We start from the raw sequence: 13,246 nt of genomic DNA on the forward strand, positions 1-13,246 counted from the left end.
TATTCTTCGTGTTTGCAGCAAAGGGGGAAGAACAATGGACCACTAACCACTCTTCTTTTGAGATTTTTTTTTTGTAAGGATATTTTTATGGTGCAATGGACCATTGATCCTTCTTCTTTTGATATTTTCTGTTGTAAGGATTTTTTAATGGAGGACCCAGTAGAAAGAATTGACCTTGGGAATGGCATTATTTAGCCGATTTTTTTCCAAATGGATGATTTAGGAGGAATTTTCTTTGAGAATAATAATTCTTTGTATCTCGCTTTCACTGAGTACTCAAGTGATTTCCAACACAACTTATCTTTTTCTTTTCAATCAATCGGAGCACACCCTAACAATTTAATTTTAAGCAATTCCACCATATTGGAAAATAACTGAGGCGACACCTTTGAGAATCCATCCAAACCAGACTCCAACACTATCCCAGATACAAATTTGAGCTAATGATAAGATCCTTTGATTGGAAAGATGGAGGTGCAATGGCTTGAGGATTTCAAATTCTTGCAGGGGGTGTTTCATGATTGAATTGAACCAAAGACAAATATTGGAGCCACTACTTCAGATCCAGTTCATATGATTATTTATCAGATCCATTGAGGTAGAAATGAGTCTCCAAGTCGACGATCAACATCTTAAAATGATGGGAGGATATATTCTATTCCTCTAGGTGGAATGTATATATTTGTTTGAGAGCACCTAAACCCACCAAGAGATTTGGATTGTTTTCATCTTCTAGGCAAGTTTAGCTCCCAAAGCTTGATTCATAAGGGTAGTGTCCCTGATCCTCAATCCTTAATGATCTCAAGGGTCTCGAATGGTAGCCCATTTGACCAAATGAATTTTTTTTGGAGGAGGTTTTTCTTCCTTCTCAGAGGAACTTGCGGATCATTTTCCCCAATGCCCGCAATAAGTGTTGAGATGCTAGAAGAGATGAAAATTGATACAAAGGAATGAAAAATAACATTAATTTGATGAGAACTACATGACCCACCATAGTGAGCCATATGAATCCCTAAGATTTGACCTTACTTTTAAGCTTGTAGAGGACATAGAGCCAGGCTTGGGGGGGAATACACTTTAAACAGATAGAAATTCCAAGATACTTGAAGTCTTTACATCCTTCAACAGTGCTAAAGCCAAATATAGCACCAATTTAGAGTCGCTTGGTTGTTGTGGTGTTCCAAGTGTATGTATGTGATTTGGTTGAAATAGCTAGCCCATCCGAGGCAAAAAGGAATTTGTCTAAGAACGTTTTGAATTTGTGCACTATGACCACCGAGGCTCCCCCAGAAAGAATAATATCATCAACAAATTGAATGGTTGGCACTTTTAATATATGTAGTCAATCTATTACCATGAAGGTGTCCCAAGTTGCATTCATACTCAAGTCTTTGCTCCATGTGTCAACTACTAAGATGTAAAGAAAGGGGGATAATGGGCACCCTCGACAAAGACATCTAGAAGCAAGGAAGAAGCTTGTGTCACTGCCATTAACCAAAGGGGTGATCCAAGGTGTGCTAATACAAAGTGAGATTCACTAGATGAAAGTATTGTTGAAGCCCAACTTGCTCAAGAATTTGAAGAGGAAGTTGTGCCTAACTTTGTCGAAAGCATTGCCTATGTCCAGCTTGATGCCCATTCCCTTATCCCTTCTCTCTCTACTCGAGAAAATTGCCTCATGGACCAAGATAATGTTGTCAAACATCCATCTCCCATAGACAGTCTCCTTGATTTTTAGAAATAATATTATTTATATAGATTATATTTAATTAGCATACATTTAGGTTTAAAGGTTAAAACTATATATGTGTGTATAAATTTATTTTAAGTCTATATTTTTATGTATAAATAGAGATTAATTTCTCCAAGTGTGAATTTTATTTATACTTTTTATTATATATAGATTCTATTTTATATTTGAAATAGTTTTAGCATCAAAATGTTTTTTTGTTATTATTATTATTATTTTGTTATTAACATTAAAAAATCAAACATCTCACTCATACTTCATGTAAAAGACCGTTATTGATTTATCTATTTTTATATAAATAGATAAAAAATAGTTATATATATTTATTAAATTTTCAAAATATATATAAAAAATAAATTATATATACAAAATAAATTTTAATAGTTAAATAGTTATAAAAGGATCAATATCCTATAAACAGAAAATCTTATACACTATTTTAATATCTAATTTAACTATAACTTTATAATTAAATTATTATTTAAAACACATAAAAATTAATTATAAACTTAAAATATAATAATAATTTAATACGAAAATATTTTATTTTAATTTTTTTGAATATTAAATTAAGGAAAAAATTACCTTTCTTTATATTAATTTAAACATATATATATAAACACAATCACTCTTAAGAATTAAATAATATTAAATATATATAATATTGTATATTAAAAAGAAACAAATAACATTATTTAAATAAAGAACAATTTACTAATATGCCAAATAGGGACAGTATTTTGTATTAATATTAAACTTTATTTTTTTAAATTATGAAAATTGTATTAAATTTAATTATTTAACATTTGTTTAAAGCAATGAGTAGAAAAAATCTGGTTTGTAGGTCAAAACCTTTAAATTCATCTTTTTCTAAAACTATATAATTTATAATTATGCAAAAGTTTCTTTTCTGAATCTATAGGGTCTTTTTAATACTATTCCATATACATTATTCCATATACCTTGAAATAGACTCCTAACAACAATAAATATTTGGTAAACATCACCAAAATAGAAAAAGGATAAAGACAAATTTATTTAGGAGTTGATACTCCAGCGTCAGGATCCGTGTTTAGTTGCCCTACGACGCTCTCCTTTTCCATTATCTCTTGTTCAGCGGTGTTCCACGCCCTCTTCTTAGGTAGAGTGTGTCTAAGTTCCAAGCCATCTTGATGCCTCAATTGCTCCTTACATGACTGGACTTCCTTCTTTCTCATCCTATTGTCCTAGGCAGCTAGCTTGTGATCCATAATGAGTTCCATTCTTTCAAACTTTAATTGCAACAATTCATACTTTTTATCCATCATTTCTGAGCGTGCGCTCCTTTCCCGGTACTCCAAGTCACTCGTTTGTCTCATTGCTTCCAACATGGTCTCAATCTTAAGCTTGATGTCAAAATAATTGATTGCTTTATTCATGGCAATGGCATGTGATAAATGGACCCTTGATTTTGCTCCATTCTTCCTTGACCTATAGATGTTTCTCTATTTGCTAGTTTATTGGCCACAATGTTCAGGTGAAAATACACTTGATAGAATTCGATCTCCTCAAAATTTCTAATTTCCATGTGATAAATGGACCCTTGATTTTGCTCCATTCTTCCTTGACCTATAGATGTTCCTCTATTTGCTAGTTTATTGGCCACAATGTTCAAGTGAAAATACACATGATAGAATTCGATCTCCTCAAAATTTCTAATTTCCAATATTAATGGGAAGGGTTTCATTAAATCAATGAGTGTCCAAAAACCAATAACTTTCTAATTTTTCTTACCATTCCTATTTCTACACATTTCCATAATCATGGGTATTCTACTTGGTTACTTGTTGAATTGCCCAATCCCCAAACAAATTGCGACTATTTTTTTTTTTCGACCCGAAATATAATACCTCCCACTCTGGCCAACCTTGTTTATTTAATTTAATTATTATACACAAATATTTATAAAATAAAAATAATTTTAAATATATAAATAATAAATTAAATAAAACACTTTTAAACACAATCGCTATTAAAATATTAAATATATATAATATTGTTGTAATGAAATCTCATTCATTTTATTTTTCTAGATCAAAGTTTGATCACTTTATTCATCCTCGTGATGAATCTTAGTTGCAAGTTCTAGAAAAGTACGATGAATAAAATGAATCTTGAAAATTTATTACAACAAGCTAACAATCCCAGAAATCTAAAATCTGAAAATATAGAATATTATATATTTAAAGAAATCAAATATCAAATTAGTAGATATTATTAAGCATTAATATATTATTATGCATTAATATTAAAAGATATATATTATTTAAATGTAATGATAATGTATATTCCATTAAAAAATAAAAAGAGATAAATGTAAGAAAAAAATGTTTAATATAGATTTGAAACTTTGACATTCAAAAATGTCTACTGTGGAATTTCAAACATCTCAAATTCAAGATCAAACCCTATAGAAATAAATGTAAAATATATATATATATATATATATATGATAAATTATTAGTTATAATATCGATTTTATATTTTTCATAACTTTTATACCAGTACAATTATATAGATTAAATATTTATGTATGATAATTATCAAAACACTTATCTTATAATATACTTAACATTATGAAAAATTTAAAAAAATCAATAACATTAATTTAATTATATTAATTATAAAAAAAAACTAATGTACAAGTTAGTTATATATAGATAGATATAACAAAAAAATTTAATCACAAAAATTCACTTTTAATTTATGTTAGTTATATATAGATAGATATAACAAAAAAATTTAATCACAAAAATTCACTTTTAATTTATATCATAATTTTAGTTATATATATATATATATAACGAAAAATTTAATCACAAAAATTCACTTTTAATTTATAATACCATTTATTATAGAGATTATTAATCTGTAAACTCACTTTATTACAATACCGCTATCATAACTCATCAACACTACATATCTAAAAAAACCTAATTCATTTAACTCTATATATATGAACAAAAATAAGAAGTGATTCATATATATATACGAACAAGAATGAGTGATTCGTTTCCCATTACTGAACTCCATTATTAAGGTACAGAGACAGAAAGATCAACAAACAAGATTACGGAGTGATTCATTTCCCTTAACATCAATTGGTGTTCACTGCACTAGGACCAGTTTTCCTCGGCACGAGCTGGCCCACTTCCTGATTTGGATTCTATGTTCATGTATCTTTCAAGATTTACTAATGAAATTTAGATTTCATTTCTTGCCCAATAATTTGCAATGCATGGATTAAATCTGAAACTGTACAAAACGAAGGTATTACAGCATAGGTAAATTTAGATTTCAATTCTTGCCCAATAATTTGTAATACATGGATTAAATCTGAAACTGTACAAAACGAAGGCATTACAGCATAGCCTGTGAGTTTGTATCACAAGAATGTATACAAATCAGTATGTCTAAAACTAGCAGGCCTAGACTTTATTCTAATATTATATGAATAGGAGCTATAACCTACCACAAGTTTTGGGAGTACTATGTGATGAGTTATATCATTTTTTCATGAACAGGTTACATGACACTGACAGTATGTTCCTTCCAAAATAGACTAGTAAAATAGTTCTATTTAAAATATTAAAAAGAAAAAGAAGCAATAATACAATAATCCTACTACCACTGAGGAAGAATTTTTCATGTTACAGAAGATGGTTCTGCTCTCAGATTGGAGCTTCTATGTACGGATAATCTATTTGGAGATTCCAAATTTTCTCATCCCTGTAACAGAGTATCTCGTTGCACAAGATTTTCGACCTACTTAAAGCTCGTTATGATAATCAAGCTTTAAATATTCCACGAAGTTACTTTGCTATTGTACTCTTCTTACCATTACAACACTATCACCCCTCAAGAAGACCTGTAAACAGATCCAACGAATTTATATAATTCATTAATCACCCTGACTCGTCATTTAACTGGGTTAAGCTAACAGAAAAAGCATATCCAAAGCCTAGAAAAGTATTTCTGAGATGAACACATCAAAATTTTACCTGACCAACATGCCGCCTTCTATGCTCCAACTTTGGAAACAGACGAAGCTCTTTCAATCCTTCACTGATTTCATCAATTTCTTTGGTCAATTTCTCAGCTGATTGTTCAGAAATAGTGCTCAAATTTGAACTCTCTGCCACATTAGAAGGGCATTCATTGTGTGACTCTGCTGGAATTTTTGAACCACGACCTCGTTTGCTTATAAGACGAGGCACAAGACGCCTAACTGCCAAATTTTAAACACATTGAAATCACATCTGCACTCATGATATCAGCCAGTTAAATGGCAGAACACCAAAGTAACCAATCTGTCCTTTCTTCATCACATGCAAAAAATATTTGGAAAAATCTAAAATAGAAAATCAAATAAATTAAATTGATGGAACATCAAAACAACAAAATATTTTCATTTTCTGGTGTAGCCTATGATAGATTTGTCAAAATGTGTTGGGATCCTCCTTAGAGGTGTAATGGAGGGTTGAAGCACCCACATAGTAGAGTAATAGTAGTGAAGGACATTCAATGTAAGGTGGACTACGTCCACTATGCTTATTATTAAATAAGGACCACTATGGTAGTTAGTATTGAATAAATGTAATGGGACCTCATTTAAGAAGGTCCATTGCGTAGTTAGGATGTTGTAATGATTAGGATTTTATTGATGGACTATAAATAAGGATGGAATCCTCTTCATGAGAGGTGTGGAAGAGTAGTACTTTTGGACCTTAGCTCATTAAAAGGTTGCCCCCTCGAAGAGGAAAGTGAACAAGAGTGAATTCCTCTTCCATAAAAGGATCAATTGTAAGGTGTTACGCCACCTTAAGGGTTTTGATATTAATAAAGTAAAGGAAATTATCTAGCTCAATGTTATCAGAACTAGCCAGCTCGACCAATTTGGAGGCAAAACTAGTCTGACTAAGTGCTATGAACAAATTGACCTTAAAGCAAGGAACTGGTTGGTTCCATGCAGTGTCATACAATGCAGCGAAGGACCACCAAAACCTAATTTTTTTTTTTTAAATATATATATATATAATAAGTCATTTGCAAGCAAAATATCTAACCCTAGGGCCCTACTAATTTTATTTAAAGAGACCCCCACCCCTCCAATACACTCACCCTAGTAATTAATGGTAATGTTAAATTCTTAAAGTAAAAGTCATCGTGACAACCAATCTGGATCACTAATTAAAGATCCAAAATATTTGGAATATAAGGAAATCCATTTAGGATAAAAGAATATATTGAACAAATGTATGAAAAAATATATATGATCGGATTACAAATGAAGACCACATATAAATACCTAAGCGAGAGTGCCCTTTCATTAGAGTAAGGTCCCTTAGTTGAGGCATGTCCTTCCATTAGAATGCGTCTCTTCACTAATTATTTTATTATTATTATTATAAAATACACAATGCCTTCCCTTTAGAAAATATTTTTCCTCGAAAAAAATTTAGGAAAGCCTTCATGTCTTAGATCTAGCTTGTAATGTCTTCACATGATTATCCATTCTAGATGTTGTCATGGTTGATGACACTAGACGATATGACCACCTAATTGTGGTGCAGAATTGTCAAACTATAAAAGGAATAGACCATCTTACTTCAAACTTTTACAGAATGTTGGTCTCATAGAATTTCCAAGATGAATTGTTATTATGCAACTTAATGATACTAGCATCTATATTCTTTAGCGTATGGGTTAATTGTTTGCATCCTAAGTGATGTTGATTCATTGACAGATTAAGGTACCTGCTCTTGGGATTGGGATGTTGATAAGGTGTCTTTGTAGCATCACTTCCCCTTATCATACTTGTAGTTCTTGTTAACTTTTCTTACACTAACAATTAGGTAATTATTTCTGAGCAAAATTACGTCTATCGAATAAAAAGATAGCTAGGGTGTTAACCAAAATAATTACAACAAAAGAAAAATGCATTGATCTCAATCACAAAAATGACACATTTTTCCCAATCTAAGTTCTTCATTAAGCTCTGAACTACTTGGACTCCCTTCTTGGGAAAATGGCCCAACTGGGGAATTATATACAACATTGGATCTGATCCAGTTGATCAACCCTTCTTGGCTAAACTAGATCATCTTGTTGCCCCTTCTTCAGACCGAATACACTCACTGAGAAGCCTCTCTCAATCCTGTGTTGTTATATGATGTTTTCTCCTTCTCCCTAGCCTCACTTTTATAACTTTACATTGAGATAAATCCCTAACCCTAGTCTCCAAAGTGATTGAAGACTGAGATTAGATCTCACCTCACTTGAGATAAGCATTTAGTTAAAAACATATTCACTAAAGTGATTTACTTTACTTTTCCTAAGTTTACGTTAGTTCAATAAGCCAACATAATAATTATGTGCTTTTCCTAAGTCTAACTTAGGCTAAGTTATAATAGCAGCTTGTTTGCACTAGAGTAAGTGTTCTAAGGAGATCTTGGACAATTTTTGCATACCTACCCGAGCTACAAACATCAACACTCCCTCTTAGTAAGGGAGGTACTTCTACCACTTGGAACTTACTTTGATACTACATCGGCTGCCCCCTCTGAACTGGAAACCTTTCCTACCCTCTGGTCTGTAAAATATTCAAAATCTAATTGTCCTTGCCTTGCTTCGTAGAAGCCTCCTACTCCTAAACATCCTGTAAGGGCATCTCGTACCAATAGACCTTAACAGATTTGGGGGAATCTATTGACCGCTCCTCCCCTCCTAAACCTGAAGGTTGATTCCCTTTGAGTTCCTCAACCTTCATAGTTTCCTACTCCTTGTTCTCTGACATTGCTCTAGTTTGTGCCTTTGCTCGAATAAACTAACCCTTCATCCTATACATGTTGTTGTCTCTAAATCCTAAGACATGTCCCTCATCAAAGCCAAATTTGTTGGGTCTGACCAATACCTTCCCACCCTAGAAAACAACATAGAACCCATTCTCCTCCATCATGGATATTGAGAGCAAACTGCGCCTAATTTCAAGCACTCACAACGCGTCCTTCACTTCCATCTTGCCTCCTGACAAAATTTGGAATATCACTATTCTAAGTCCTTTAACTACATGTTTGGCATCATCACCAAACTCCACATGCACTTTTGAGTCCCACTCGGTTAGGTTATCGAACTGATCTCGTGCTCCTGTCATATGCCTTGTGGCTCCACTATCTAGAAACCATGCACTCACTAGTAATGTTCCTGAGGTAAGGTAGAAAACAACTATGAATTCCATCTCGAACTAACTGGCAAAACTCCTAAGCCTCTATCGACACAGTTGCAGTTGGTTGTGTGCCCTTTCCCCCTTTCTTCCTCTTCGGACATTGTGAAGCATAGTGTCCCATCTTAAGAAAGGTGAAACACTTGACTTTAGTCAAGTCCTCCTTCGGTTGTGAAGTTGATTGATCACACTTGTTGCTTGAACCTTTGCTCCACATTGCCAAATTGGCAAGAGTAATGTTCTCATCATCCCCACTAATCTGTTGTCCTCCAGACAAGGATTTCTCCTAGAGCTCCTTCTAGATGAAGTCATCCCACAGTTTGTTCCAATCTAGTAGATGTTTGCTTGCTAGAACGCCTATCAGAAAGGTATCCCAAGGTTTTGAGAACCTGCTCAAGGTTGTCCTTACAAGCTCATCATCTAGCAAGGCTACCCCAACAACTCCAAGCTCATCTTGAACTTTCTCAACCCTTGTAATGTATGATGCCACAGTTTCTAATTCAAACATCTTGGTGTTTCTAAGCTTCTCCCTCAACAACATTCTCCGTTTTGACTCACTTTGATATAAGATCATTACAGCTATCCACAACTCAAAGGAACTATCCTTCCTTGATATGTGAGGGATCACATCATCCTTCACACCATCCATGATGATACATTTGATCTTCACATCTTTCAACTCATGAGCTACCAGAGTTGTAGCATCTAAAGGAGTTGTAATCTTGATTGTTGTAGACTCCCATAGGTTGTTCTCCTTGAGAAACAACACTATCCTCTCCTTCCATGGACTAAATTTATAGGCCCTATCTAACATATCCTCAAACCTCAGACTAGTTGATGCCATCGAAAAATCAATTGAAAACTTTACTCATGCCCTGATCGGTACGGCCTCCCTCTAAGGGATCACTTCCACCAATCTTTGGGTCTTCTAACCTGTGGTTTATGCATCTATAACCCTGTACTACTCCCCTGTTCAAACTTCACACAGCTTCGAACTGGCTTGCTACTGCACAGACCTAGCCCTACCTAGGCCAACAACCTTGTCACGAACTACACAGCCTTAATCCCTCGACTCTTGGCGGCCTTTCTCTCACGTGGCCCCTCTATTGTGTCTCAGTGACTTCTGGCAACCACCAATCCCCTTTGTTGTAGTGATTGCAGTCCTAGCAGCACCTCATGGCTCGATTGCGATCTGCAACCCCCTATCTTACTACTCAGACACCTGCATTTCTACCACCACCTTTGACATTTTATTGCCCTCAGCAAAATTCCTTGACATCTCTGCCTCTCCTCCAGTGACCTGACGTCCTTGACAGTGACTCCAAACACACTATGATCCGTCTATAGCCCTACTAGAGCTTTATAGACCCTGCCCAAGCTTTGTCGGTCGTCTCTACCCCACCATGCTCCCTACATGTTGTCAACCCTAGCAACTACCTATGTTGCTTTCTTTTGTTGTCATCTATTGGTTTCAACTGGTTGAATGCCTCCACTGCCCCAAGCTCCTCATTTCATCACCCTAGTATCTAACCACAGGCCCTCAATCTTCAGCGGCGGTTGGGCCTGTTGCAATTCACGTCTCTCGTCTAGTTAACTATGACTTATCCTGCCTGCTAATGGCATCCACTCTCAGTTCCTCTATCCCACAAGAATTTCCCAAGTTGTCCTCCTTGCCCTTTTATCGCATGCTCTCTTGCCATGGTCGGGCGACTGTCGGCCAAAAATTCGAGGTTAGATAAAAACTAGAAGTGGATGCCCTTGTTGTTGTGGGTGAGAATCTTCCTGATCATTTTTGTAGTTTTCACTATCACCATCAATTTCTCCACCACAATCTTATCCGACTTCGATACATTCGTGATCATTCGGGCAACTGATTCCCAGTTAGTCAAGTCGGTTGCCTTGCCGACACCAAGCCCACAAGTCTTGGTGGGCGTGTTGACGAAGACGAACACAATCTCTACCTCTGCAACATGTTTCTCAACATCAAAGCTAAAGAACATATTCTTTTCGTGGAAAACCTAGACAACCTCCCCCAACACAAGATCAAATATTAGTTGGCAATCACTATTCTAAGCATTTATGCACGACACAAACATGTACACCACCACCACTTCGATCTTCTCTAGTATCGTCGATATCTTTCTTGAACACAAACCCTATGACCACAATCTTCTTGATTGACACAGTATTAAACATGGACGACACGACTCCATTCACAAACTTGCTCTTCTGGAAATCATTGATATGAACAACCTATGTCCAATAATTGGCAACATCCGACAACCCATTGCATTCATAGATGTACACCAAATTCAAGATATCATTCTGAAAGCATAGCCCGTTGAATCCAACACTAGTGTTCAAAAACTAGGGACTGATCCAAGAATGTTTCCCGACAACATACACAACTTTAGCCATGTTGGCCCCTATGATTCAAAGATTGGCTTTCTTCACTGTTTCAAGCTCTAATACCATGTTAATTTTTCTTACCCTAGCAATCAGTTATTAGTTCTAAGCATAATTACATCTACTGAATAAAAACATAGCTAGGATATTAACCAAATAATTACAACAAAAGCAAAATTTACCAATCTCAATCACGAAAATGACACCAAATCTACCAAATCCAAGTTCTTCATCAAGCTCTAAACTTACTTGGGCTCCCTTCCTAGGAAAATGGCCCAACAAAGAAATTACATACAACATTGGATCTAATCCAGCTAATACTTGGCTCATCTGAATCTCCTTTTTGCCTCTTTCGTGGACCTAACACACTCACTGAGAAGCCTACCTCAATATTGTGTTGTTGTATGGTGTGTCCTCCTTCCTGGCCTTGCTCTTATAACTTTACATTGAGTTAAATCCCTAGCCCTAATCTCGAAAGTGATTGACAGTTGAGATTAGATCTTGTCTCACCTGACATCAAGGGTTGAGATTAAAACATATTCATTAAAGTAATTTACTTTAATTTTCCTAAGTTTACTTTAGCTCAATAAGCCAACATAATAATTATGTGTTTTTCCCAAGTCTAACTTAGGGTAACTTATAATAGTAGCTTGCTCACACTAGAGAAAGTGTGTTCTAAAGAGATATTGCATGAATTCTGCACGCTTAGACACTTAGGCCTATGCAAAAATACCTACCTGAGATAAAAACATCAACAGTGCTTTCTTGACTTACATTGGGTATATGATCTTCTTCATGCATTAATGTTGCATTGTCGATCATTAGATCTTCTTCACTTGGCGCTTCCATTCTTTGCATTTCAACATCCAAATATGTTTTTACTTCAACTAGTTTGGCATCTTCTTGAGTCATGATACTAAGGGGATCTGTGTTTGTTCTCTTCTTCTCAACTTGGATTTTTTTCCCTGAAAATTTTGATGTTTCCATCTGAATAAGTTGTTCTATTTTATTTTCCATTGAATTCTTATCATTCTTAGGTTTTTTAATTTGCATAAGTAGGTTTTGATTCTAATCCTGAGACATGAAAGTTTTTCAGTTTCTAATTCATCATCTTTATTTTTAATGTTTTGATAATCAAGTTTCTCATTTTTTAATGTACTAATTTGTTTTAGCAACTTTTAATTAAAGCTCTTCAAGCAAGAATTTTCATCATCTTTCCTGGATATGCTCTCCTTGAATTTCTTCTCAAGATCTTTGTATATTCAATTTTTTTATTGCACTGCATCATAATCTTTGTCTTCTTGATTTGTACTAGTTATTTTTAATGTAACCTTTTAGGCAAGAAATTTCCTCGTCCTTTCCCATTACTTTTTATAATACATATCCTTCAGATATTTAAATTTATGTTGTGATACCTTCTTGGTTTGCTAAACTTCGGCTATTTTGTCTTTTACCTTTTTTATATGTAAGTTCTCTTGATCTTCCAATCGAAATGTTTTGGTATATTGGAATGAGGTGTCTTGTAGGAGGTGGTTGGCGCTTGACTTGCAAGTCAGATTTTGTTTACTTCGATTCTTGAGCTACATATTCTTTCTTGTCACTTTGATAAAGTTCTTTCTCACAATTTGAGAAAATGTGAATTTTAAATGACTTATGACATGTAAACTCCTTTGCACAAAAAAGACATCTTGCCATAATAGTAGAATTCTTTGTGAAATCCATAATCTTAGATCCACGAACAATTTAATACATTCAAATCCATCAAATAATCTTTACCTTAGTATGAAGGAATATACCTTTCCATTTTTCTTTGATTTTGTTGTACTTTA

The 13,246-nt window shown here is 34.3% G+C and overlaps 1 protein-coding gene across 1 annotated transcript in view; it reads right to left on the minus strand.

Moving 5' to 3' along the window:
• Positions 1-5,070: 5,070 nt before the first annotated feature.
• LOC149151042 (uncharacterized) overlaps positions 5,071-13,246 on the minus strand; it is a 164,193-nt gene continuing 156,017 nt past the window's right edge. The window contains exons 7-8 of the mRNA XM_089439311.1: positions 5,791-6,017; positions 5,071-5,657 (exon numbers count right to left, since the gene is read on the minus strand). Coding sequence (XP_089295437.1) covers positions 5,610-5,657; positions 5,791-6,017 — 275 coding nt within the window. The 3' untranslated portion in view covers positions 5,071-5,609. The remainder of the gene's footprint in view (positions 5,658-5,790; positions 6,018-13,246) is intronic.

The sequence above is a fragment of the Pinus tabuliformis genome, chromosome 9, assembly GCF_031772625.1.
Source record: "Pinus tabuliformis cultivar Carrire ecotype Pingquan chromosome 9, CPIR1, whole genome shotgun sequence".
Classification (NCBI taxonomy): domain Eukaryota; kingdom Viridiplantae; phylum Streptophyta; class Pinopsida; order Pinales; family Pinaceae; genus Pinus; species Pinus tabuliformis.